This window comes from Acartia tonsa, chromosome 8, assembly GCF_053477335.1.
Source record: "Acartia tonsa isolate MP-2025a chromosome 8, ASM5347733v1, whole genome shotgun sequence".
NCBI classification, from domain to species: Eukaryota; Metazoa; Arthropoda; class Copepoda; order Calanoida; family Acartiidae; genus Acartia; species Acartia tonsa.
The window spans coordinates 43,515,294-43,541,918 of record NC_137267.1 but is presented as its reverse complement, the minus strand read 5'-3'; the positions used below and the strand labels follow the sequence as shown (position 1 = coordinate 43,541,918).

The following is a 26,625-nucleotide window of genomic DNA, read 5'->3' as shown; positions in this document are numbered from 1 at the left end:
TTTTTGAGCAGTGAGGACATGCCACTGGCAGATTTAGCTCGTCTTATTGATAATGAACCAAGGTTTAAGTTGAATTTAGTAAACATGCTTTCGGTGCAGTTAGAGATGGGGAGATGCATCAACTCCATAGACTGGCCTGTGGACAGGATCCCTATCTTTACCAGCCAGAATTCAAGACACCTCAACCTGATGGCGGCTGGTGAGCATTCTAAAGCTATAAACAGAAAGTTGTCATGGAACGAGACAACTAGTTTGAATAAGTTGAGTGCAACCATATTTCTCTCTAAGCTTGTTTGCGAAATTTTACCAAGTTTGGTGTTGCTTGCTAAGATTGAATACCTGGATGGAGATGAGAGAAAAAGCTGTCAAACGTTGGGCGAATTGTTACCCATAATCAAACATATGGGGGAACTTGAGGATTGGCATCAACTTTCAAAAATTGACGTCATACCTGCAGATGGTAAAATGAGCCTTCAGACGGTGTTGAGAACGGTGGGTAATAGCGTTGATCTGAGGTTGAAGACGCAGGTTGTGTCAGCTATCCGGCTCCTGGCACATTGGAAAGACGTCATGAATAAAGTAAGCTTTATTCTGAAGCAAATGCCATCCACAACTTTGCTCGAGTTACAGAAAGATTGGCTTGATGGAAAGTCTGAACAGGATTTGAGTGCTAAGGTGTTTATTGATTCTATTCAAGTGAATGAATACATGAACTTATCAGTCTACATTCCACGCATTGTAAATGTGAATTCGGTGAGTTTAATCACCAGTGGAGAGATGCCAGCTGAGATACGTTATGTTAGATTGGATGGACAAAGAGAAATAATTGATAACCTGGTGAGTGCCACATACGCAGGTAGTCTGGTGAATGATAAAGTAGACGCAAGAGTTTTGACCTGGGAAATGCAGATGCGCTGCAAGCGTCTCCGTCCGACTCTAGCCAAGCAGATATTGTTATGTGATCCAGATACCACTTTAGAGAATGTAGTAAAGGAACTTAGATTGGAGTTGGATGGAAAAGTCTATACAAGTTTGTTGACAACCAATATTGAGTGGAAGTTTAATCCTGAACACAAAGTAAATGAGTGGTTCGAAGGTGATTTCAAATTGGTTACTCGGTTTGGGGATCCTGTTTGTGTTCAGATGGATCAGCCCTTAAATCCGAACATTCCTGTTTGTCTGGACCTTGAATTGTCAGGTCAGCAATGGCGTGTTGATGAACAAGTGAGGGAGGAAATGAGGATGGAACACACGCCTGGAATATTGATGATGCTTGATAAATTTGGAGAGGAGGTTAGTCGTAAGCATCAAAAGATTTTGGATAATCAGGAGGAGGTTGATAACGTTGCAACCTCGATTTCGGTTGCGGTTACTAGTGGATTTGAAAGATGTTTTCATATGCTTGGTGATACTGAGGCAAGGATGTCTCAAGACGGCTTGTGTGATGAGACCGCAAAACTTGGAGTGAATGATGATGAAGCTATCATGCCTATGGATATTGAAGAATCTGGCAAGAAGAGCAGAACGTCTGGAAAAAGAAAGTAATAATTATAGTTTATGTGTATTAATTCATATTTTATTTTATTTTATGTATTTAATATTTGTTGAGGCAGTAGTAGTCTCGAAAAGGTTTAAAATTAATGTTTCATATTAATGCTCTATAATACCATGCTTAAATCTGATGGTTATATGTTAACCAGTGTTATTTTTATATCATGCATTTATGATAACTATGTAATTAATGCATTAGGTGTTAATCAATGCATTTTTCAATGATTATATGTTAATCAATGTTTTTTTCTTAAAAAAATATTAAAAAGAAAAAAGGAATAAAAAAAAAAAACACAAAAGAGTTCTAAGGAACCAAAATAATAAAAAAAAAAAATGTATACGAAGTGTTTAAAGATCTGGAAATAAAATATATATAAAAAAAAAAAAAAAAAATATGGCAGGTGTCATACCAGATTAATTATTATCTATTTAATAAGCGTTCAACGCTACTCATAATATATATATGATAATTAACATGTAAAACCTATTGTTATATTTAATCTGAAATATTACAGTTTGAAATCCAGGTTCATGTTAAAGCCAGGGAGAAATGTGATGTATAGTCCCTTTCTTCCTGACTTAAGAGCAATGCATGTATTTTATAGTTTAGCTTTTAGTTCTTGTGTCAACCGTTTCGGAGCAAGACATTGCTCTGCAACATGACACGAACATAAAAGTGAATAGTTGCCTTAAAGTTTAATATTATTATTGTATGTTTATCTTGTCTTGAATTAATACACTTTATGAGAATATTTAGCTGTTTGTTCTTGCTATTACTACACGTCACCCCTTTGAACCAAAATAAAAAATATTAAAATATAAGGGAGTGTGACAAAAAATTTTCATTTCCAATTCCCCTCAAAGATAGATTAACCCCACCATATTAAGATTTTGTCTCCAAAATAAAAATCTACATCTTTTAATAACATTTAAAATAACTCTGAAATAAATTTCCTAAAGCTTTCCATTTCTTGAGCAAAGAAATCATCTAAAACCTTGACATCCGTCTGTCTAGGTGGGTAGGACGTTACAGGGACTGTGGGTTTCATCATATCTAAATTATATGAATTAGATTATTTAATTATACAAAAGGAATTCAGTTGCTTTACTCAAAGTGCCTAACAAACACATAATTCACTCCCCTTTTTTTTGAAAACTTAATATGCCTGCTGGGTTCCTAAACCTTCGGGGCCTTTACCTGCGTTGACCGAACCCTGAGAGGCTGCCCTGAACCAAATGTAAAATACTAACACAAAAATTACAGCATGTGACATCATCTTTCATTTTTATGACGTCATATTTGGGCGATATATTCCCCTCACACTCAAGGTATACGGTTTTTTCATTGATTTAATAAAACTTTGTTTTTGTATTTTTATATTTAGTCAGTATGTCTTTTTTGACTTTAGTGTAACATTTGAAAAATATAATTTGCTATATTATTGACTTACCTTATGACAATTCTAGTAATCTGTTAGAGACGTACGGACAGACCGTCCTTAATCATTGAATAGTATCGCTTTTAAAAACTCTCTTACCTTTCATTTGATGTAAATGTTGTATCAACTGAGTAGGTTTAGCTGTGGTATGCCAGGGTTTGGTAGGTTTTTTAACTTTAGTTTGACGGGTTTTCTTTGCTGGCTTGATGATTAGGGGTTTCTAATGTAAAAACAAACATTTAACTTAAAAAATATATGCATTACAAAAATATGATTTTTAGCATATAATAATGGGCAAAAGAAGTTTCCTAAGTCTTACACATTCCTTTATATTTATGTAAGGTTAAGAAACCTTAGCTCCCACGTTAGCCAAGGAGATTCTGATTAATTTTGCCTATTAACTATATAGCTTGATGAAAAATTTATTTCTGTAAAGGTGAAAAAATTCGCTCACAAACTTTTAAGATTTTTGAAGCGATTTAATGTAACTCAAAGACGTCCAAGCTTATTCTTTTGAGAGAGGTAAAATGAGGAGTTGAAAAGATTTGAGATGGATAATTTAATATGTATTTAAAAATTTTGAGAAGGGGGGGGGGTAAAATTAGGAGCTTCAAAGTTTGAAACGGGTAAACATCCCTTTACCCCAACTCTTGGAGTCTATGATGTAACAAAATTATAAAACTTGATATCAAAGTTGAAAGATATTAAGTAAAAATATTTGCTTTCCTTTTCTTTATTTTTCTTCAGCATATCCTTCATAATATTCTCAAACTTTTTCACTCGCCCCTTCGTTGATGGTAACAGATTTAATTTCGGCTTCAAGGTCAGCTTCGCCTCTTGTCTTTGCACTTTTGGAATTGGGGGTGGGGTTTGGGCAAACTTTTTCACCCTGGGTGGCCCCGCAGGGCTTAATTGCATTGCTTTGGTTCCGTAGTTGTCATCCTTTGGGGTGTACCCAATTTTCTGCAAGAATTTATTTCGTTGGATAATAAACTCTAACAAGATTGACTGTTTTAGAAATAGCTTTTGTCAAAAATTTAAAAAAACATTCATATTATAATTCCTTATCATCTACTAGCAGTACGGCCAAACAGGCTTCAATGGTTACATAAGGTAAGAGGGTGTGAGTCGACCCTTTACTTTTAGTATCTTTAAACATTATAAAAATCTTTTGGAGGGTGTATTTTTCCAAGGGACATCCTGTAAGAATTACAGACCCCTCGCTAAGGACATACAACTAAAAATACTTTTAGAAAAAAAAAGAAATATCTCTTTAAAAATTTGAATAAAAAAAAATAAATTCCTTGAGTTCTGCCATAAGTTTAGCTGTCTCCAGGAGGTTGACTGGGGCAGAGATGAAAAAATATGGGTCCAGTGGATTGTTGGGTGCTCGTAGGTTTGAGAATACTGAAATATATAGTTTTCCGTGGATAATAAAATTTGAAAAATCAAATAATTTCAGTTTATTGTTACATATAAATCTAAAAGCATTTTGATTCTAAAAAAGCATTTTGGAATTTTAAATACTTAAAATAAAATCATTTTTAATTTCTTTTATCTATACTGTAATTTTCATTGCAAAATTTATTGTTCTTCTGTGACTAACAAAAATTATGGCACTTACAGATAAAATGCATAAAAATGTAATTTTTAAATAAACCTTAAGAAAATTAATAAAAGTATAAAAACCTGGAGGGTTTAAAATTTCATTAGTTTCTGCTGAATGATCTGATCTACTTGCTATACCTCCCCCGAATAAACTCCTGCAAATCATAAATATAAATATCTTTATAAATTAGGTTATATTGGATACTAGGTTGCCCCACAATGTTAGGACACTGCAGGGTTATGACCCACCCCCTTACGCAAAGGAGTAAACAACTAACCCATCGCCTTCTTTAAAAAGAGTTTTAACATAAATATTGATATGATTAAGTTTTACGCGATTCAACATAAATTTTTGAAATTTAAATAATTGTTTACAAATAAAAGACTGATAAAATAAATATCTTACCCCAACAAGTCAGCCATTGATTTGTAGCCTTTTCTTACACTGCTCATAAGGCTTTCTCTGAATAAAAAAGATTAATTTGCTTAATAATAATTTTTTTAACAATAGTTCCATAATTAAATGATATTCTCGTATACTGTTCTGTGATGATTAAAATATTTGTGTGCTTGCTGTTTCTACGCTATTGTGGACATAACATTCACATCACGTTTACTGCATTTTTTCAAAATAGTACTTTTATTTTATTTTTTCGCATAACTTTGAATTGTACTAGGCTAATCAACAAGAATAATATAATTATACCATAGACGTCCAAGGGGGGGGGGTTAAGGGGTGATTACCCCCCCCCCCCAAAAAAAAAATGCCTCTATAAAATAAAGATAACCCCCTTCAAAAAAAATAATTAGCTTGGGGGTGCCGTAGGAACCCCCAAATTTTTATTTTTATAATTTTACCCCCCCCCCCCTTAAATAAAAAAGCTTGGACGCCCCTGAATTATACAGTGCTCTCTTTCGTTTCAATAGCAGTATTTCATAGATGTAAAATCACAAAACCTTACTCTACTATTTACCCTATATTTGAAAATCAATAAACCTTTTCCCAGTATAGCTTTGAAACTGATTAAGGGGTGATTACCCCCCCCCCCCCCAAAAAAAAAATGCCTCTATAAAATAAAGATAACCCCCTTCAAAAAAAATAATTAGCTTGGGGGTGCCGTAGGAACCCCCAAATTTTTATTTTTATAATTTTACCCCCCCCCCCCTTAAATAAAAAAGCTTGGACGCCCCTGAATTATACAGTGCTCTCTTTCGTTTCAATAGCAGTATTTCATAGATTTAAAATCACAAAACCTTACTCTACTATTTACCCTATATTTGAAAATCAATAAACCTTTTCCCAGTATGGCTTTGAAACTGATTAATATCAGCTAGATTAGAACCGGTTCTGGGCCATAATGAAAAATCATGTACAGTATCGTAAAGCAGACAATTTTCTACGAATATCAAAATAAAAATCATGAAATTAATACCAGTTTTGTAAGCCCGCGCCTTCAGTCCCTCTCTGCAGACAAACTTACCATAATTTTAAAATCAAGAAACCTATGCCTGCGCTATATTTGAAAATAGGAAACCTTTTCTATATTGCTTACCCTATATTTGAAAATTGACTGCTGCTAGTGCCTGGTTTTGATGGTAGAAATGCGTCACTGTTTATATCCTAAAAATTATTTTGAAATATTTATGTTAAATCTTAAGTATCTTTTAAGTGTAAGTGTCAATGTAATGATGAATTAAATATGCTGTACAAACCATTAAACTTTTTTAAAAGCATTTTGAAAGGGGTATCAAAATATACCCTGACACCTGTAGAATCATACTGCAGGGTTCAAACTAAGATATAAATCCACTCAAAAAAAAATTTTCAAAGCAGTCAAGAAAATATTTTTCTCTCAAAAATGTTCATACTAACTTACAGACAAAATTGAAAATATAAACCAGCTTCGCCATCTTAAAATGATATATGTATAACATAACTTAAATTTGATTTAATTCCATTTAAATTTACATTCTAGCAGGTCTCAGCTTTTAGCAGGTCTCAGCCACGCATTAGCCTCAAATTTAAACCCGTTAGAGAAACAAAAAATTCTCGAAAATATAGATTTCTGTATAGGAACAGGTTTATACATCTATCTGAATGTTAAATTATAGTATTGTGATTTTACTGAGGCTTACACGCGGTTGACGCGCGGCTGCCGGGCCCTGGCTGTTAATAAAGAAGTTTTTTTTTACCTTATTTAGTTTAACTCTCTGACCCGGAGCAATATCAGGTGTCAGCAGATTGTCTATGCTCACGGATGGCTGAAACATACAACAAAAATTAACAATTGTTATATAAAAAAAGCAACAGGATGTCTTTGTGCCTGTCTGTCTGTCTTTATGAAAGAATCATGTAGCTTCTCATAGGCCCTGGAAAGGTTTCAACTAATTTGGGGGAGGGTATCACCACCCTCCCATGAATAATCCCCCCCTAGAAAAAGTTACCCTTAATCCTCTCAAGTGTTCCTAGAGGCTTTTATGGGTGTAACGCTATTAGTTTATGAAGTAGTAAGCTTTTATCTTTTATATGAAAAGATCTCACAGAAATATTTCTTTGATGATTGAAATAGATTAGGGAGGGATACTCTTAAAGTCATCGTTTTTTTGTCTTTTTTTCTTCCCCTGATTTCCATTAAAACATAGAGCCCCTAGTATTATTCACGAAAATAGACCATGCAAAAGTTTTACAAAAGACTTACATAGATTTCACTTAGATAATCCCTAAAAATGCCTGTTGAGAACTTAACCCCCCGCTTCCCCCTTAGTTTGGAAAAAAAAATGGTGAGTATAGTTCAGTCTAACCCCTATACCCAATAGATCTAACCTAACCTTCCCTAGCCCAAGGTACCAAGTATCACCAAGAAAAACTACACCCCCTTCATTTTCAAATTATTTCAAAATAACAGAAGGAGTGGGGTCTTTGCTCGACTAGGCACTTTGGGGGAAACCACCAGTATTTGTTCTTACCCTAGAAGTAGCTTGTACATCGGTGCGCAGCGTAGATAGACCATCAACAATAAATATGTCATTGAAACCTGGATCTCTGAAAAAAAAACAATTCTTATATAAAATCAACAGAATTTCTATGATTCTGTCTGTTTGTACCGAAGAATCTCGATAACTGCTGAACCGATATGGTATCTTTTACATGATAGCTTCTCATAGGTTCGGAAAAGGTTTATAACTAAAATCAAAAAGGGTGGCGGTCGCTTCCATCTCTCCCCACCACAAATGCCAATAGATACCTTAAAGGCCGTAGGCGCTAGTATTATAAAAAGTAGTAAGGTAATTTGTCTTTAGATTAGGATTTCAATAATCACAGAAACGATTAAGTTTTTCATTTTAGGGAAGCTGTACATGGGTCCCAGGATGGTTTAAAACTATGTTACTTTCAAGATTTAAGTCTTGGAATAGCTTCAATTAATAGCTTAATTTTGTACAAAAAAGCAAAATAAAATTTGAAAGTAATGTTTATCAACAATATTTGTTTCAGTATTGAGAAACATGTAAAACAAGGATGACAGCATCCATAAGTAGCAAAGTTCAAAAACATCATGGATTGACAAACGGAAAGAGCAGATGTTAAGTGATAACAAAAAGAGAGAAGAAAAAGAAAGAGGAATTGAAAATAGAAAAGGAAAGAAAATCACAAAACCTATATTGAATAAAATATAACATATAAGAATAAGATCATAACTTTTCGAAAACAATCAGCTTTTTATCTCAAAAAAAAACTGAGAAAATTAAACTTTCCCCATAACATAACGAGTTAACGGACGGACATACAAATAAACTGAATTATAGTGTAGCTTCGCTACTAAAAAGACATATATAATAATTATTAATTTCCCCCATACCAAGCAGATTTGTGAAACAAAAGAAATATAAAAATTTTCCCACTAAAATTGGAACGAAATTACGTTTGGTTTATTATTGAAACAACAAAAGATTCTAATGTATTATTTAAGAAATGATAAATTTATATTTTCATGATTAGGATATACAGTGCTTTCCCTTAAGTGCCGAGCGAGCAATGAAATCCCTTCAATGTTTTTTAAAAATAAATTGAACAAGTGTAAGTGTATTTTTTTCCTATAAAAATTCTTTAAAAGGCCCTAACCCTGCGGGTGTTAATACATGCATTGTATTAACACTGCTGAGCTAACCTCTACTCAAAAAAGCCTAACACGTAACCTGATTTAAAAAAATAAAAAACTATCCAACTTTAACTATATTTTTTGGTATGATTGTATGACGACCAATTGCGCTACGGATTAATTTGTCAATAATATATTTTAAAGCTTTATTAGGTTTTAGTCTAGCTTTTTTCTTAGTTAGGAATTTGATTGGACTGCAGTGTACTTAAGCAGCAAATCTACAATCTACATTTATACTATTAAATTTTTAATATAAATTAAGTACAAATCCCTTTATTGCTGGCTTACTACTTGTATATAAAGAAGCTTAAACGGTATATTTAAATTCCAAATTGCTTAGTGTCATTTAAAATAACTTGTTAAATTACTAATATTTGGAATAAGCAGACAAACACACTGTTTTGGGGAACAAACTTTTAGAAGTCTTTAATCACGGTGGGACAGGAGACTGTAAATTTTAAAGTCTCTATCGATATTGCATTCATTGGCTTAGACTTTAGGAACATTAATTAACTCTTATACAAAGCTTGTCCTTAGAGTCCTAGCCTTTCCAACAATAATTATTATTAAATCCACTCAAATGTTATTTATATTAAATGTAAATGGGGTTTGTATATGAATTAATTATCCATTGTCTTTTCCCTTTAAGGTTACTGTATTATTAATACAATATTTTTTTTATGTTATTTTAAAATTAATGCCATGCAAAGAAATAAGAAATTCAACGATAAATATATAGGAATTTATATATTTAGATAAGAATCAACTCATGTTCCGCACTGAAAAAAATATGTAGTAACACCTTCTGTTATGTTATACACCTAGTGACATCTCAAGGAACTAACCATGTACTAAGGACCATAAATGGAAATTATTTATTATACCTAATGGTCCTAGGAATCCAAAATCTAAAAATACATAATATTCTTAGAGAGCAAAAATTATCATGTTCAAACTTAACTTACAGACTTTTGGTAATGATAACGGAGTTGCCAATCTTTCTAAATTGTACCTAACTGTAAAAGAACTCTTCATAATGAATATGGACATTTTAGAAGTTTTAACGTTTGTTATTATTCGCATTTATCAAGAAAGTTTTTTCATTAAATCTCTATAAACATTTCATTATATTTCATTTAATTTAATAAAAATAAGAATTTTCAAATTTGAACTACAATACCAATTGTGAATTTCTAAATAAAAATAATTTATAAAAATAATCCATTTGTTTGTTTGTCATTTGTTTTAATCATTAGATTAATATGTTCTTCATTTCATTTCTTTAATAAAATGTTGTAATTCGGGGGGGGGGGGGTCATAGTTCCCATAACAGTAGCTTAAAACCATCAAAGATCCTGTTCACTGAAAAGTAAGTAGAGCGATTCAGTGGTGACCTAGAGATATTAAGCTTCAGACAGACAGACAGCATTCTACTTTGTATACAAGATGCCTTTCTCGAGATTTTATTTAATATAAACTTACCCGGATTCTATGATAGTATCAAATCCTTCACGAAGATATTCATTAAGGTTAGCCCGGCCTCTACCATAGTTAGCTGGATCTTCTTCTAAAATATTACATTGGATTTATTATTACTTGGATCTTATCTGATTATCATGTGCAACTTGTAGATATCTAAATAAGGACCCATGATTCCATTACCTAAAATCTCTGGAAGATCGTTGAGAGGACTTGCTGTAGCTGGTACAACTGTTTGCTGTACCTAAATTAGAAAATAAACAATCAGAGGAAATAGAAATTTTTATATTTATTAGTTTTGCCCAAATACAATAAATAACAAATTCAATGCTTTAATTCAAAGTGCCTAGAAATCACAGAACCCCAACCCATTTTTTTCTGAAAAGATAAAAATAAAAATGGTGGTTGCCCTGTGCAAACTATAACCAAACACTAACAAGCGAATAAATTCTAAGTACCCTCTTATTTTAAATTTATTTTAAAATACTATGGAAGGGGTGGTTCTGTGCTCGCTAGGCAATACGAGGGAAACCACCCCTTAAAAATATATAAAATAATAACAGGGAATAGTCCCTTCGTGGCAACGCCCCTTAAGGGGCGATTCGTCGTATTTTTAAAATGGCTATTAATAGGTTATCTAAGGTTAGGTTAAGTTATATTGGGTTAGGTGATTGCCCCACAGGGTTAGGCAATTGGCCCCGCAGGGTTAGAGCCCCCCGCAGGGGTTAGAAATATGAGAAAAGCTACTGTGAAAAATAAGAAGAATCGCCCCTTAAGGTGCGTTGCCACAAAAGGGACTATACCCGAATAACCTATAAATTTTTCTACCTGTGGTAAAATCATCGGTTGAAAACTGTTATCCTGGTTCAGTTGTATTGATGGAAGCTTCAACGTCTAAAATATTTAAACATAGATTTAATTTTACGAAGCTGCTTTTCAACTAAGGTTACGTAAGTCCGTCTGTCTTGGAATCTTGTTCTAAAAATAATTGTTTCCTACGTTTTTTTTCGTTGTTAGATTTTTATTGGGAGAAAAGTAGTACCTTCCCCAAAATAGTTTTTAAAAGCATACCCTAAATAGTTTAAAACATTCCCTAGACCTATAAAAAGATTCACCGGAAAAAAAAATAACCATATCCGTTAAACGGTTAGTGAGATCCTTTTCAACACACAAACAGTCAGACATAATGTTACTTTTAAATAATGAATTACAAGATATTTTTAAGATATCTTATTTATTGATTCCTTAAATTGAAAAAGAAAAAAATCTATAATGTGTAAGAGAACTTACATTTCTAAGGATGTCGATAGGATTTGATATCCGTCTTGACCGTAAGGATTCCTGAAAAGAGTAAAGAAAGTGTTTGTTTTCGCAGCATATTTTTAGCTCTTGGTAATATCTCATTGGGAGTGAATCTTTCTACTGTTAGATAAAGAAAAACCTGCATTATACTAATATGAAGCCTATTAGAAAATGTTAGAAAAGTAGAACCAGGTTGACTCAGTTTTTACTTAAGATAAAAACAGAATTTCATTCGATCTTTCTTCTTTGTTTACATTAGCACTTACAGCCAACGGTTTTTTGTGGGGTGGGGGGTGGTAGGAGGAGCCAAGCGTGCACAGGAAACCTCTGCACTCTACTTTATTTATGAAATGAATTGCAAATAATGGGGGGAGGGGGTTTTAGTTTTCTCTTCTTTTTGCTTAACCCTGTACCAAATATAGCCTTACTTAACCTAAACTAAGATAAAATGTAAACAAACAATAAAATACCCCCTAATTCCCAATTCTTTTCAATTTAAAATGAAAAAAGGGTTTCTAAGTTTACTAGGAACTTTAATGGAAACTGCCATATTTTTTTACCTGTGGAGTCGGATTGAAACCAGCTGCGTTGTTAGAAATCTTCTCCGAGTATGTCTGTGACGTTGTTTTAGTGCCATAGTCATAGTAGGAATTATCATCTGATCTGGTTGTCTGCAGGGTCTGCTGGGTGGTAGCCTGAAATATTGAAAATTTTATTGAAATTGATTTATTATTACTTGGACCTTACACCAAATTATCATGTACCAAAGTGAAACTCGTAGCTGGCTAAAATAAAGACCCTCCTCCTTCCCTCTTACTCCATCTTCTCCCCTCTTACTGGATTGTCTAACTGACCAATAAGTAATGTCCATGTTAGCAACCTACATTAACTACAATTATTTTATCCCCTGTCATAATATCCACAAAAATCTATATCTATTTTTATTGGATAACATACATTAGACAAAGATGGACCTTAACCTTTCAAGTAATAAATGCAACTATGTCCTTTAGTAGTGCAAGTTCTGAATTTATCTATATAGTAATTAAACTCTTATCTTTATATAATAGTAAAAATATTACTGTCTGTCTGTAGTTTAAGATCTCACTAACTATATGATTTTTCTTTAAAGCGAAGTTGTAGGAAATGTTCAAAACTTTTTTGGGGGAGGGTATCTCCAACTCACAGGAGTATTTGCCCCTTGAAAATATACGTCTCAAAAATATTTTGATTCTTTTGACTTATTCGTCGATCTTTGCCTTTATGGATATAAGCATCCTTGTCATAGATAGATAGATTTATACTAACCTGATATAAATTTGAGTTCTGACTTCTCTGATTATTAGAATACTTATTGTTAAACCCTACTGCTGCTCCTCTTGACTCTGTCAAATCTTCACTTTCAGAATATTTACTAAACAAAGGGAACAATTGTAGAACAGGTATGTCTGTACTATTACAGGGATTTTAAAGTGATAAGACAATGAACGATAAATTGATGTAAATCACCAATCACGATCCACAAAATATCAATTAGTGTTTGAAACCTTTGGACATTCAACTTAATGAACCAACCAATCAAAATTCATTAAAAGTCCCCAAAGTTTTAAAGCCAATTAATAAGAAAACCTTATCACAAAACTTTTGGGACTAGTGTAATAAACAGCCAAATATCCCCTCCGGTTCTAAGGTCTCTCGCGGTCAGCAAAAAAAAGAATTAACACTATACTTTTTTTATTTTCTTATCCGAGATAAATTTATACTTTGGCTTAAAGTTAATCTTAATCTGAAATGTTTTTAGCTGTTATTAAACACACTAATTGTAAAAGTCTATTCAAACTTTTTTTTTGACAAAATTATTTTTTTGAGATAAACTATTCCCTCCCAGTATATTAATTAATTAACTAATTAAGTAGAAAGTACATATTCAAGATTTATATTAAACGCACTTAAAGACAAATGTTGCTGAACAATAGAACCTAATTGTCAGAGTTGTCTGCATAAACCATCATTATACTGTCAATACAATATACAAATTTAATTTTAAAGAGTGTGACTAATTTAAAAAAAAACATTTCCAGTATGGCTTCGAAACCGATGAATATCCGCTGGATTAGAAACCGTTCTCACCCTTACTGGAAAATCATGCATAGCATCGTATTACAGACAATTTTCAACGAATATTAGAATATAAATCATTAAATTAATACCAGTTTTGTTAGACCTTTAGGGACCATCAGGAATAAAAATCTATTTTAATCATATGATTATAAAATTTACTCTCCGCAGAAAGCTGTCAGTAATAATGCGATAAATAACTATTATTACTAATAATCCCTGTCATTGAAAATTACTGTGTAAATGCAAGACAATGGTGTTTAATTACTAATATTTTGGTTAATAATGAATATGTAAGGAACGTCTGGTCTAAATTGATTTTACTATAGATTAGAATTTTTAATACTATTGACTATGCCCCTAGAGTTCTCTAGGGGCACTTGGAGAAAGGAGTGGGAATATTAACACTTTACTTTCAATTTTGATAAGACAGATATCTCGCCACTTTTTTATGTGGATAAGAGGGCTACACTTTAGCTTCCATAATCATATGCTATTTAGATTGTGATTATTAGGTTCTTATGGGGACAATAGACAATAGTCCGGTGTAAATAGTAATCTAATATATAACTCTATTATGCGGTAATGTATATATATTCGTAACATTTAATCTAAAATTTAAATGGTTACATTCCCCAAAGCAACTAGTGGAGCCCCCTCCCCCCCCCCCCCTTCACTTGATCTAAGCATCTTTAGCCCCGAAAAGTGACTTGTTGGGGGGATTTTTTCCCCTATGCTTAATGCCTTCTCCTTGACATTTTTGAAGAAATTGGAGGAGGGGGGGGGGGGGGTGTTGGAAAAAGGCATCTCCCCCCCACCTTCATACGATTCGTTTAAATTTGATATTGTATACGTATTAATTATTTTTAGATTATAATATAAAGCGGAAACTAAAATTAAATATAGTTATTTATTGTATAATATGCTACAAGTTTTATTTTAAACTGAGACAATTATATCGAAAGGTAGAGCAGTATAAATAAGATTTACAGCAATGGCTAATTAGTAATATTACACTTAATGTCAATCTATAATACAAAGTAGCTTGATGTTTGTCCGTCTGACCGTCCGTCCCTTAAGATCTCAGTAACCACTGAACTGATTGGATTCTTCAGGAAATATACCTACTGGTCCTGTGGTGGTTTTAGGCTTCTTTCTTGGGGGTGGGACACCCCCAACCTCTCCAAAATCAAAAAATGAACAGCCAAGTTATATAGAGTAGCTTTGCTACTATTAACTATTAAGAATAAAGTCTAACAATAAGACAATATAAGCAAAAAGAAATTACCAGAATAAAAATTTTATTGATACAAAAAGTTCTTAAAATAATAAATTGTTATCAATTACAGGAGGTGCAAAACCAATGATCAATAATTGGCATAACATTTTATGCATTGGCGCTGCTACTTTATGTCAAACTAACGACTGCGCCCCTAACATCTTGGGGATCAATATTCGAAGGGATATGGAAGGGCAGAAAAATAGCCTAAAACCATCCCAGGGCCTCTAAGAAGCTTCACTGTAAATGAAAACCATATCTGTTTAGCGGTTAGCGATATACTTCGCTAAAGACAAAAAAGCTTACTACTTTATAAAATACTAGCGGCTACGCCCCTAGAAGCCTCTAGGGGCACTTAAGGTAGGAGGGGGACCTCATCGACCTCATCCCATTTTAAGTTTTAGTTTTAAAAGAGTAAAAAAAAAATATGGGGGGGAGGGGTGGGGGGGGGGGGGGGTGAAAAGACACCCTCCCCAAAAATAGTTTAAAACCTTTCTAGGACCTATAAGAAGCTTCACTGTAAAGAAGAACAATATTGGTTCAGCGGTTAGTGAGATCCTTCGGGACAGACAAAAAACGCTTACTACTTTATGTCCGTATGTCTGTCATTCAAGTCACTAAACGATCATCAGATCTATAAATATTTGACCAAAATAAAATATTATATGATCTATTGACATTATAAAAGAAAAATTATTTAACTTCTAATTATCGGAACTTTATATAGAAGTATCAGCAGAATGTGTGAACCTTAGGATCTTATGAAGTGCTACTTATAGAAAGGTTTTTAACTATTTTAGGGAAGGGTAGCTCTACATTAACAGGAGAAATAGCCTCTGTAAAAAATACCTTTAAAGAAATTTTTTTCTCACTTTTCTTTTTAAGATTAAAAGTGAAGTGTCGACTCCCCCCCCCCCCTCCCTTTAAGTGTATCAAGTATATTGTCCGCGTAAAAAAATAAATACAAGGTATTGGAAAAATGTTTCTAAATGTACGAATAATTGGAATCAATTTTGGATCATCTTTAAAAAAGGATAATGTAATGGTTGAAAGCACAAATGTTGCTTCATTTTAACAAGGATTATATTATTCAGAGATATTAACTTCCTAAGATAAAAGATTGTTTGCTGTCATAGGATGCTTCCTATTAGTCTTGAGCAGGTTCTAGGCTATTTTCATAGAAATTACCAATGAAATCGTATCAATTGCCCCAAAAATTGATTTATATTAACCGAAACTACCCTAGCAGATCTATAAATAATCTTTTGTAATTAAATAATATCGAATTAAAAAATTAAGGTTTTGCTTTATGAAAAGTAGTATAAGATTATAACAAAGGTGACCGATTTTAGCTGACCTGTTATTTTTAGGAGACATTGGACTGTAAAATACACTGGTACCCAAAGTTTTAAAACTATTTTATCTAATTCGTTGGCTAATAAACTTTGACTACTTGTATTGAATTTTCATTGACAAGTTTCAAACTTTATATCTAAATTTAACTAATAATTTAAATCGACATAAGGGTTTATCATCATTAGGAATGTAGATCAATTTATCGTTCATTGTCTAATCCCTGGTAAACCCTGATATTTTGACCCTTATGACAACTAAATAAGGGAAGCAAAAACTTGCAGAATGTTTTCTTTTTCGAGACGATTAAACTCATCTCTGTATGATATATCTATATCCAACTACAAACACATATTATTTTCTGTCCAAATTTTGATCCTGCAATTGTCTTCAAAATTGTTGGGGTTTTATACTGTTTGTTTAATAATAATAAAAAATCAAAATGGAAGGATAACTGTCTATTTTTTTTAAGAAAGGGGGGCATTTTTGTTAGCTAAGAACTGAGGAAAAACGGCGGACAACTTTTACGTAAAATAAGCAGACAAAATTATCCTCCTTTATTAAAACAAAAAGATTGAGGTGCAGGGGAGGGTTCTCATTATGTCTGAAAGCGCCAATGTTCAAATGATCTAAATGATCGTTATTTTATCTCCTAATTGCTGTCTGCTCTTTTGTAGCGACTTTGTTGTGTTTTTATTTCTGACGCTAATGTCTGATATTCAAAGACCCAATTGAAATTCAGCATAGGGTCCCCAACCCGCGGGTATAGTTATTTATAGCTTACGCCTTTATTATTAGCACAACAACAGATGAAATTTGAAAGAACATGAAACAAAACTGTATAATACTTGAACATAAACTAAATATTTTGATAGAGTGTGACGTAACTTTTCAACATCTCTACATGAGACTTGACATGAAACTATAGTGCTGTTATTTCATCAACAATAAGTGTGTAAGTAAAGATTATAATTCAAACAACTATCTGCCCAAAGTGGGGGAGACCCTTTAATTTTAAAACAAATTTCTTCTTGTTGTGGGGACTTTGTGGTGGCTGTGTTTAATATATATCCGATGTTTTTAGCTGATTTTAAAAACCCAATACAAATTCGGGACAGAGTTAGATATAGTTCATACCGCCTCTATTATTTTACTTTAATATATCTACATTGGATACCTTTTAACCCTCTTAAAGTAACAAGATGTGTTTCTGTGCGTAGCAAGACATTTATTGTTAAGGCCTTGCATAGATAAAGTAGTAGCCACTAGTACAATACTATAGAAGTAGTAAGTTGTATGTGTAGTTATTAAATATTGTCCACTAATATCTCGGAAATGGCTAGAACGATCGATAATAAATTTTTGGCGGGTAGTTGGGGGGAGGAGGGTGGGGGGGAGGGAATCAAACACAATTTTAATTTATGGACATCGTCTGAAATAAAATTTTCTAAAATTTCTCAACAAATATTTCATTGCAAGGGTGCTAAATACAGTTTTCCAACTTATAATCTTGCATTTACTTATGTTTCTTTCAAGTGCGTTATTCAAAGCTAACAAGGATGACAACATCCATAAAAGCGAAGCTCTGAAACGATATGACAGACGTACATAAACTCTAACAGAGTTTCAGAACTGAATATACAAAATATAAATATTTAAGTATTGACAAAATCATACGTAAATTTGTTGCAAAACTTCTTAAATACAGAATACTGTTTAAGGACATTCTGGCATTTTTTAGGACTTGATTATAGAGATGCTTCGCTTATTATATTGTACCATATTAATCAGTACTCCAAAAATCAAATTAATCGGATGATTATATAACATAAAAAAATTTCATTAAAAAAGTTCAAAAACAACATGTTTAAAATGAACGTACGGACATTCTGGCAACGATTATAGAGCTGCTACGCTTTCTAAATCATACAAAGTTTAAAATCAATAGGACAGTTCTAACACGCCTGAATTAACATAAAAGCTATCTGATACGGACGTACGGACGGACCGACCATAATTATAGAAAAGCTTCGCTTTTAAAAATATCTTGCCATTTTTGCTTTAAAACAAAAGGACAAAACCGCCTTTGGATTGGCTTTTTATACATTTCATACTTTTATTATAAATGGCAGCACTTTAGAACAAAAGACTACCAACATTTTATTAAGGTTTTCTGCGGGTTCTAGTATTGTTTAACAAGATAGTATCACAGGAGCAATTTATTTTAATATATGTATATATTTTAATCTCGGGAGTTGATCGTCCAAATCGGTTGTTGTTTTTAAAGAAGCATTATAGATATGTTAGGAGGGATTAGGCTATTTTTCCAACACCTCCTTCCCCTCTCTTGAGAATAGGCTCAAAGCATCTAGGTTTAATATATAAAGAAGTAAAGTTTTTTATGTTTATCCTTTTATTGAGTTCTCCCCTTGATGTTTTTGCTGTTTTATTTTTTTTAGATAAGACTTGAGATTTTAGTTATTCAATTTTTCTGCAGCCTTCCTCCCACTTCAAATTCAGAAATGGTTTTCAGGGAAATATTGTACTGAGCTGGATCTTTAAATCGTTTAGAGGTGCGCTGAATCGGGGCGACCCAGTTCAGCACACCACTGGATTATTAGATACCAATCTTTAAATCGAAATGTCATGGACGAATCAGCGCGCCCAGTTGTGCGGTACTAGCGTGGCAATGGTACTCAACGAGTACCATTGCTGCGCCAAAAGCAGGGTGAACTGTATTTAATAAATAAATATTTTTTTAATTAGTTTAATATTTTAATGCAAAACTATTGTGAAAACATTTTTATAGTTATTTTTAAAATAAATTATATATTGTTTTATATAAAATACCGTACTGACCCGGCTTAAGTAATAAAGTTGTCCAGGCTCGTATGGATATTTTATTGAGTGTTGCCAGCGATCTAGCAACACCGCACCGAAAACCTTTTAAAGATCCATGTTTTATAGCAGTGGCTGTGGCACACCATCAGCGCACCTCTGGTTCACCTCTGAATCGCCACGATTCAGCGCACCCCTAAAACGATTTAAAGATCAAGCTCTGCTGTGACTAAGACCAACAAATAAAGTATTTCTAGATTCCTCCTCATGCAATTTGACCATTTAGAACACAACGAAAGAACAAGTCGGTCATATCATTGGTTGAATTTCTTAGGATAAAGCTAGCTTTCGGTAAATTATATCGTCAAAAAATGCTTAATGGGAATTATTAATATTTTACTAAACATAAAGAAATATGTTCACCTGCTAGAAATTCCTTTTTAAGTTTGTTAGATTATTGTGCCTGACAGTGCATCCGGGGTTGTAAATCTATTTAAGACCATTGACCTAGCTCCCTTCCAAGTTCCAAAGGCTTGGGGTGAAGCTTCTTGTGTAAAAAAATAGCCATAAAATAACTCTAAAATCCGCCGAAAGAATTAAAGCTGACCTTAACATTCATCTTATAAGAAACAAAGATAATGACGTAAGTAAACACCTTGTTTATATATGAAGCCGCTTTGCTGTTATTTTGTTAACGCAGTGTCATAATCAAGTGCCCCTAGAGGCCTTTGGATGGCGTAGGTGCTAGTTAGAATAATGTAATTAAACAGATTTTGAATGTTAGAGTGTAAAGACAATGGATAATAATTTATACCCACAATAAACTCCCATTCGTTGGCTGAAAACTCTGGAGACTTTTATTGAATATTGATTGGGTTGTACAAACTTATCTCCAATCTTTTTAACTAATAAATTTAATTATAGAAGGATTAATTATGTGTATCATCATTGGGGATGAATATTATTTTATCGTTTGTTGTCTTATCCCATAAGATCCCTGATATAACTAAAAATTGTGATTTCACTAACTATTCCTTTATCTGTGAACTTTAAATAGAAACAACAAAATTTTATGCTGTGAATACAATTCAACCAAATCATAGTTTCAGCCAAAAATTAAAGATGAATAGAATTTAGAAAAAAACATGTAAATATCCTTGTAAAAAATTGAAGTAAAAGAGTAGAAGTAAATGAACTACACGTAACTCTCACCTCAGGGCAGGGACCCTGTCTCAATTTTGTATAAAGTCTTTGAAATCAGCTAATAGCGCCGGAAACACAACCGAGTCCCCGTAAGGAACAAAATGCAATTTACTCAAAGATGAAATTGGTCTCTGCATGACATTTATGACAGGTAGTTGTCTTGGATAATGCATCTATACTTATACATTCCGTGTCAGGAAAGCTTTTATTTAGCTTGTGTTAGAACCTAACCTGACCTGAATTAAAGTAGTAAACAAACAAACGAAAAATTATACCCTTTTCACCTTATTTGTAATTTATTTTCTGTGTTTGACTAGGCTCTTTGAGGCAATAAGGCATTAGCATACGGCACCGGATTATTATTTTGCTGTTTTTATTTATAACCAACTAATGTTAATCCACCGGTATAAAGAGAAACCATATGGCGTGCAGATTTATTATTTTCTTTAAATAATATCATATGAACTTTAGTTTTATATGCAATTCTAGAAATTTTATTTTAGGAAGGGATATTTGACGAAGACCAAATTTGCTGCAAAATTGTGTCAAAAATCATCCATGTGACGTCATAAAAATGAGGAATTATCCATCTCTTTCATAAAATGAAGAACTAAATCGGTCCAGAAGTTATCGAAATCTTTCCTGTTCTTGTAAATAAAAAAATATTTTCAATATGCAATTTTAAGTTATATTTTCAATTTATTAAAAATTTTAGTGGAGAGGGGGTTCAGTGCTCAATGGTCAGTTTGTAGACAAACAACAAGAATGTAAAAAAAATTAAAAGAAAATAAAACATAAAAAACACGTTAACACGCGTTAAAAAGATTTTCTTTGATTTGTATAGACAGCACAACACATTGTTCTTTTTTATAAAGTAAAACAACATTTGGATTTGTGGAAAATTTAAGAATAGTTATTTCTCGCATCGCGTAAACAGCTTTCCGCGGATATAGAATGTACAATTATAAGATTAAAACCAGTTTTTTTAGCCCCGAGGTATGGATGAGAACCGGTTCCTATCCACCGGATACGAATGAATACGAGAAAAAAAGATCTTTTCATAGGTAATGGAATGTCCATCTCCCTGTTTCTCTAGAGGCGCAATCGCTATTTTTTAAAATCAGGAAAGGTACTACGACTTCCAAAGGGGGTGGGGGGGGGGGGGTAGGTTAAATAGGGTGTTTTACTTTCTTTTACCCCCTATACATTTTAAATGCATTAAACTACTCCCCTCAAACCCTTAAAACCCCCCATTATACACCGCTCAAATAAGCTTTGTCGTTCTTGTATGTAAGATTTATAAATCTCATTAGGTAAAACTTGAGAATAGTTCTTTAATAAGTCTAACAAAATAAGGCTTCCAAAAAATGCCAATAAGTCTTAAAACTAAACAGAGCTGGATCATTTCAATGGTGCACCAAATCGGGGTGAGCCAACTTTCCACCAATGAGAGCACTGCATTTTACGAAATGCCGCGCTGTGATTGGCTGAAATTCGGCGCACCCCGATTTGGCGCACCATTGAAATGATTTAAAGATCCAGCTCAGGACTAATGGCAAATTTATTGTCCCTATATTTCTGCTAGAGCAACACTATTGTAATCACTCTAATAATAGTAAGATACACAAATAGATTTCAATGTATTAGAAGAATTAAAAGACTTAAACCGGTTTTGTAAATCCCGGGATAACAAAACTGATTTTTATTCTAAAATTCGTGGAAAATTGTCTGTAATACTAGGCTATACCTGATTTTTCAGTATAGCTGAGAACCGGTTGTAATCCAGCAGATATCAATTAGTTTTGAGGCAATACTGGAAACTACTTTATTTGTATTATTTCTTCTAATTTAGTATCTTAAATTGTTTATTTCCCTTATCAAAACACTATGATCCAATTTTGTACCTAACTGAGAAGAACGCATTGTTTTCTAAAGATAACTTCATCATTGTTTCATACATTTCAAGGAAAAAATGGTCATACAAAATAACTAGTAAAGATATTTGAAATGTAGCAAAAATGTTTATAAGTGAAGTATGCAATAAGAGGTAAAAAATGTCTGAAAAAATCACTTTATAAACTTTTTATATTCTAATTTAGGTCTCAATGATACAATATAACCTAAAATGATTGGTTTCAGACCAGGAATTATGAAAAGGTAGGTTAGATGTTTGACTTGTTTTCATAAGAATTTCAACCATACGGTATTGCCCCCAGGATCCAGCACTTTCAGAGGGTCTAAATCATTGCGACAGCCTAACCACTGCTGCATGAGGCTTGCCTAAGTAAAACTATACATAATATTCCCTATCTAATGGCTGTTTAGTAAAATAAATGCAATTCCACGTTCACTATTTTAGTCGATTTGTTTTCTGTTTTGAGAAAACATATGAAGGAAAAATGTTAATTGAAAAGAAGTATTTCTGTATGGATATTCGATTCTCTCCGCAAAATAGAATTTTTAGTAGCAAAGCTATTCTATAATTCACTTTGTCTGTACGTCAGTCAGTCAGTCCGTCAGTCCGTAACGCTATGGGGGAAACGTGATTTTCTCGGCTCCTATTCAAGATAGACAGCTGAAATTTTTAGCGAAGATTCCCAATATGCTTGTCAATCTAATCTATACATTGTTTTTTCCGTCTCTCTGTTATTTGGGGTGCTAGATCGATTCCTAGATTTTTACGTTTTTATGATTTTCTCAACTTCTTTTCAAGATACAGTGCTGAAATTTTCAGGGAAAATTAATATTATATTCTACATATTTTCCCCAAGTTTGATTAGGATTATTCTATTAATTGGGGTGCTAGATCGATCCCCAGATTTTTAGGTTTTCATGGTTTTCTCGATTCCTATTCAGGATTGACGGCTGAAATTATCAGGGATTAAATATGCTTATATTCAACATATTTCCATTAAGTTTCATTACGATTTGTTTATTCATTCTGGTGCTAGATCGATTCCTAGATTTTTAAGTTTTTATGATTATAAGGTTGTGTGATTTTAAAGGTTTGATAATTTCCCTATTTTACCAAGATTAATGTTTATTGTATGACACTGCTTAATTGTAATTTTTTCCCGATATCCATTCATATTTTTTTAGCTTCGCTACTTATGGATGTTGTCATCCTTGTTTATATTCAAAACACATTTGAAATTTATTCATATTCTTCTTATAAATGAGATAAAATATGAGACCAATTTGGTTCTTCTTTTCAGAAAAGCTCGAGGGCAGAGAGTATCCAGGCAGAAATCCCTATACCCTAATTTTGAAATAAACTGAAAAAAAGGATAAGTAGTTTTTCAAGTGTATTTTTTTCCCTATAGATTAGGTTAGGATATATCTTATTGGTTACAGAGTAGCCCCGCAGGGTTAGGATAACGCAGGTTTAGGGAAAGAACCAAATAATGATTCTTCTTGTGGAAGCAATCGAACATTTGATATATATAAGAGACCTTCTCCCCGCTGTTTTTTTTACAATTAATTACTGAGGAAAAAGGATATAAGTAAAAGGACAAGCAGCTAAAAGTACACTCTGTTTTCATTTTTTGTTTTACAAACTTTCATCATTGCCGCAACGATAGAAAATGATTTTATATGTTATTCAAACTGTTATTTTTGACTGGTGGAATATTTAAGCGTAAACCATTTTGTAGTAGGAAATCAATGTCATATTTCACTTTGTCTCACCGTCCATCAGTCCTTAACGCTGTGAAGAAATATTATTTTATCGGATTTTATTACTATTTTCTGTTGTTGTAAAGATACCTCTTTTCAGTTCACAACTCACTTGGTCCGACGGTCTGTCGTTTATGCTACAAATGACTTACATATTTTATAATTAAAAAAGGTTTCGCGATTTTTTATTATCCTTCTATCTCTTTCATGTTCTTCCTATCTTCATTATGACCACTAAACATCTCCTCTTTAACTCAATTTGTCCATTAATGTTTTTAATGCTTCACTTCTTATGGATGTTGTCATCCTTGTTTTCTTTTGATGAAGGTTAAGGTTAAAATTTTGTCTTCATTTCAGATCTAAGTTTGGATTGTCTCTTTAATAGAAAATGTGAAATGTTGCCTTGCCAATTTGAAAGGTTTTTGACAACAGTTTTACAACAATTGTCATCTTTTGTTTCAGAGCAACTACTATATTTGGCTATAAGTACATTATGATTATTAACATTAAGATTTTCATCTAATGATAAAAGAAGTGGCATACCAGGGGCCGGCATTCTGCAAATTAATTTCATTTGAAAATTTGGATATTTTTGTGGCTTAATCTTTTCGTAAAACTTATTTTGTGCTGTAACTGAAAGGAAGTAGGTTGTGAGGAATTTTTCCCCTAAAATCTGTGGCTTTTGAAAGGGAATGTAATCAAGATATTAGGAAGAACTTTTGGTCTCTTACCCCCCCCCCCCCCCCGCCCCCACCAACAATTTCACAACCCACTGAATTAATCGCCGTGCACGCCACTGAATAAGAGTAAATCTTTGATGAATCCATAAATAACTGAATGAAAAACGTTTTCGGCCCCTTCTCCCCTTATTAAGGATTAAATGGAAAATAATGGGAAAATAATGGATAAATAGGGAAGGTGGTGGTTGGTAGTTTTTCACGTATTAGCATTTTACCTTAAGCTAGGTTAGGCCTCTGCAATGTACTTTTTGGGCAAGTACCACATTTTTTTTAGATATCTTACTTAATTGTAGTCCATAGAAAAACGTACATACGTACATACATGTCACAGTTGTAAAGAAGCTGTGCCTCTAAGAAATTATAAAATGCATAATTATGATAAAACCGCTATCTTGGTTGATAATGGTTGCTTGATTTTCATTACGAAATATTTTTAATGATAATGCAATTTTACGAAAAAATAAATCGATGAAATGTTTGTCTTTTACGATCCTTTCTTTTTCATAAAGTAAAATATAGTAAAATATATAAAAATAGTTTTTCGCTGAAATGAAAATTATCTTTTTTGATGACAAATTACAATATGACGACGATTTTTATAATACAATTTTGTACATTTTTAGTAGCGAAGCTACTTATTGACTAGAATCGTTCAAAATGACGGTAAGTTGGCAACAAAATTTACATTCAACTTAAAGTCAGTTAGACTTTTTACATTTTAATTTACTAAATTAATTTCATCTTAATTTTTAATATCTTTAAATTAGTCCCTAGATAATAATAATAAAATAACGTTTTCTTAAATGTTTGGTTCATTAAGTTGGGTACCCAGTCCAAACGTTTCAACCACTGATCTAATCTGCAGGAGGGGAAATCTTTGGGATCTTTATTGGGGATCTACAATTTGTACATCAATTTATCGGCCATTTTCTTATCACTTTAGACCCCAGATATTATGAACATAATTTTCCTTGTTTTTTAAATAAAAAATTCTCACACCTAGCAACTTAATGATCAATTATTATTACATGATAGATTTTCTTACAACAAACAAGACATCTTTATAATAAGGAAGGACATGTTTATCCAATAGTTGTGATCATAAAAAATAATAGAGGGGGTAGAAATAGAAGAAAAGATACTGTTAAAAAACGAAAAATCGCCCCTTAAGGAGCGTTGCCACGAAAGGGACTATACCCGAAAAGACATAATCATGAAAAAACAACAAGTATTTTTTTCTATTTCCGTTTTTATCTTAACAGAGAGAAAGCACCCTCTCCCAAAAGAGTTATAAAACTTTACTGGAACAATACGAAGATTCACTGTAAAAAAAGAACCTCATCGGTTAACCGCGGTGGTTAGCGAAATCTTGCGATACACACATAGACAAACATCCTGTTACTTTAAGTAAGAATTTTATATAGTAGAATTAACAAATAGCATATGATGCTTATTTTTTTCTGTAAATGAATCAAATCCTATTTAACATTTTAAGATAATCCCGTTAATATAAAAAGGTTATTTCAGGAATATAAGTGGACAGTAATAAAAAATATCCTAAAACGGCAGGAAGGTTCTAGGATATTTTTGTTGTATTTGAAAAAAGAACAAACAAGAATATAGAATTCACTTTCTTAAATAATTTATAAGATTTTTTTATGATTCTCTATCTTTTTTAAACTGTATTTTAGAGTTAAAATGATCTTTAACATTTATTGTCCAGTAATAAAATCTTTTTTTCTTCTGGTTATGGTATAATGGCAATACTATCCTAGAATAGCGCAGTAACAAGGACGTCAGGCTTTTTTAGGTGGGTAAAACGAGGGATTTGAAAGGTTTATAGGGTTAATATATTTTTTTCATTCTTATTGAGGTAAAATGAA

The 26,625-nt window shown here is 32.6% G+C and overlaps 1 protein-coding gene across 1 annotated transcript in view; it reads right to left on the bottom strand.

The window, feature by feature from the left end:
- The window catches only part of LOC145326633 (uncharacterized), a 61,959-nt gene that overhangs the window by 16,363 nt on the left and 18,971 nt on the right, over positions 1-26,625 (bottom strand). Inside the window, exons 4-18 of the mRNA XM_080170003.1 lie at positions 12,845-12,950; positions 12,097-12,231; positions 11,525-11,575; positions 11,063-11,128; positions 10,418-10,478; positions 10,238-10,322; positions 7,566-7,641; positions 6,792-6,860; positions 6,152-6,219; positions 5,005-5,061; positions 4,680-4,753; positions 4,296-4,397; positions 3,660-3,955; positions 3,090-3,210; positions 2,509-2,605 (exon numbers count right to left, since the gene is read on the bottom strand). Of these exons, the coding sequence (XP_080026129.1) occupies positions 2,509-2,605; positions 3,090-3,210; positions 3,660-3,955; positions 4,296-4,397; positions 4,680-4,753; positions 5,005-5,061; positions 6,152-6,219; positions 6,792-6,860; positions 7,566-7,641; positions 10,238-10,322; positions 10,418-10,478; positions 11,063-11,128; positions 11,525-11,575; positions 12,097-12,231; positions 12,845-12,950 (1,464 nt within the window). The remainder of the gene's footprint in view (positions 1-2,508; positions 2,606-3,089; positions 3,211-3,659; positions 3,956-4,295; positions 4,398-4,679; positions 4,754-5,004; positions 5,062-6,151; positions 6,220-6,791; positions 6,861-7,565; positions 7,642-10,237; positions 10,323-10,417; positions 10,479-11,062; positions 11,129-11,524; positions 11,576-12,096; positions 12,232-12,844; positions 12,951-26,625) is intronic.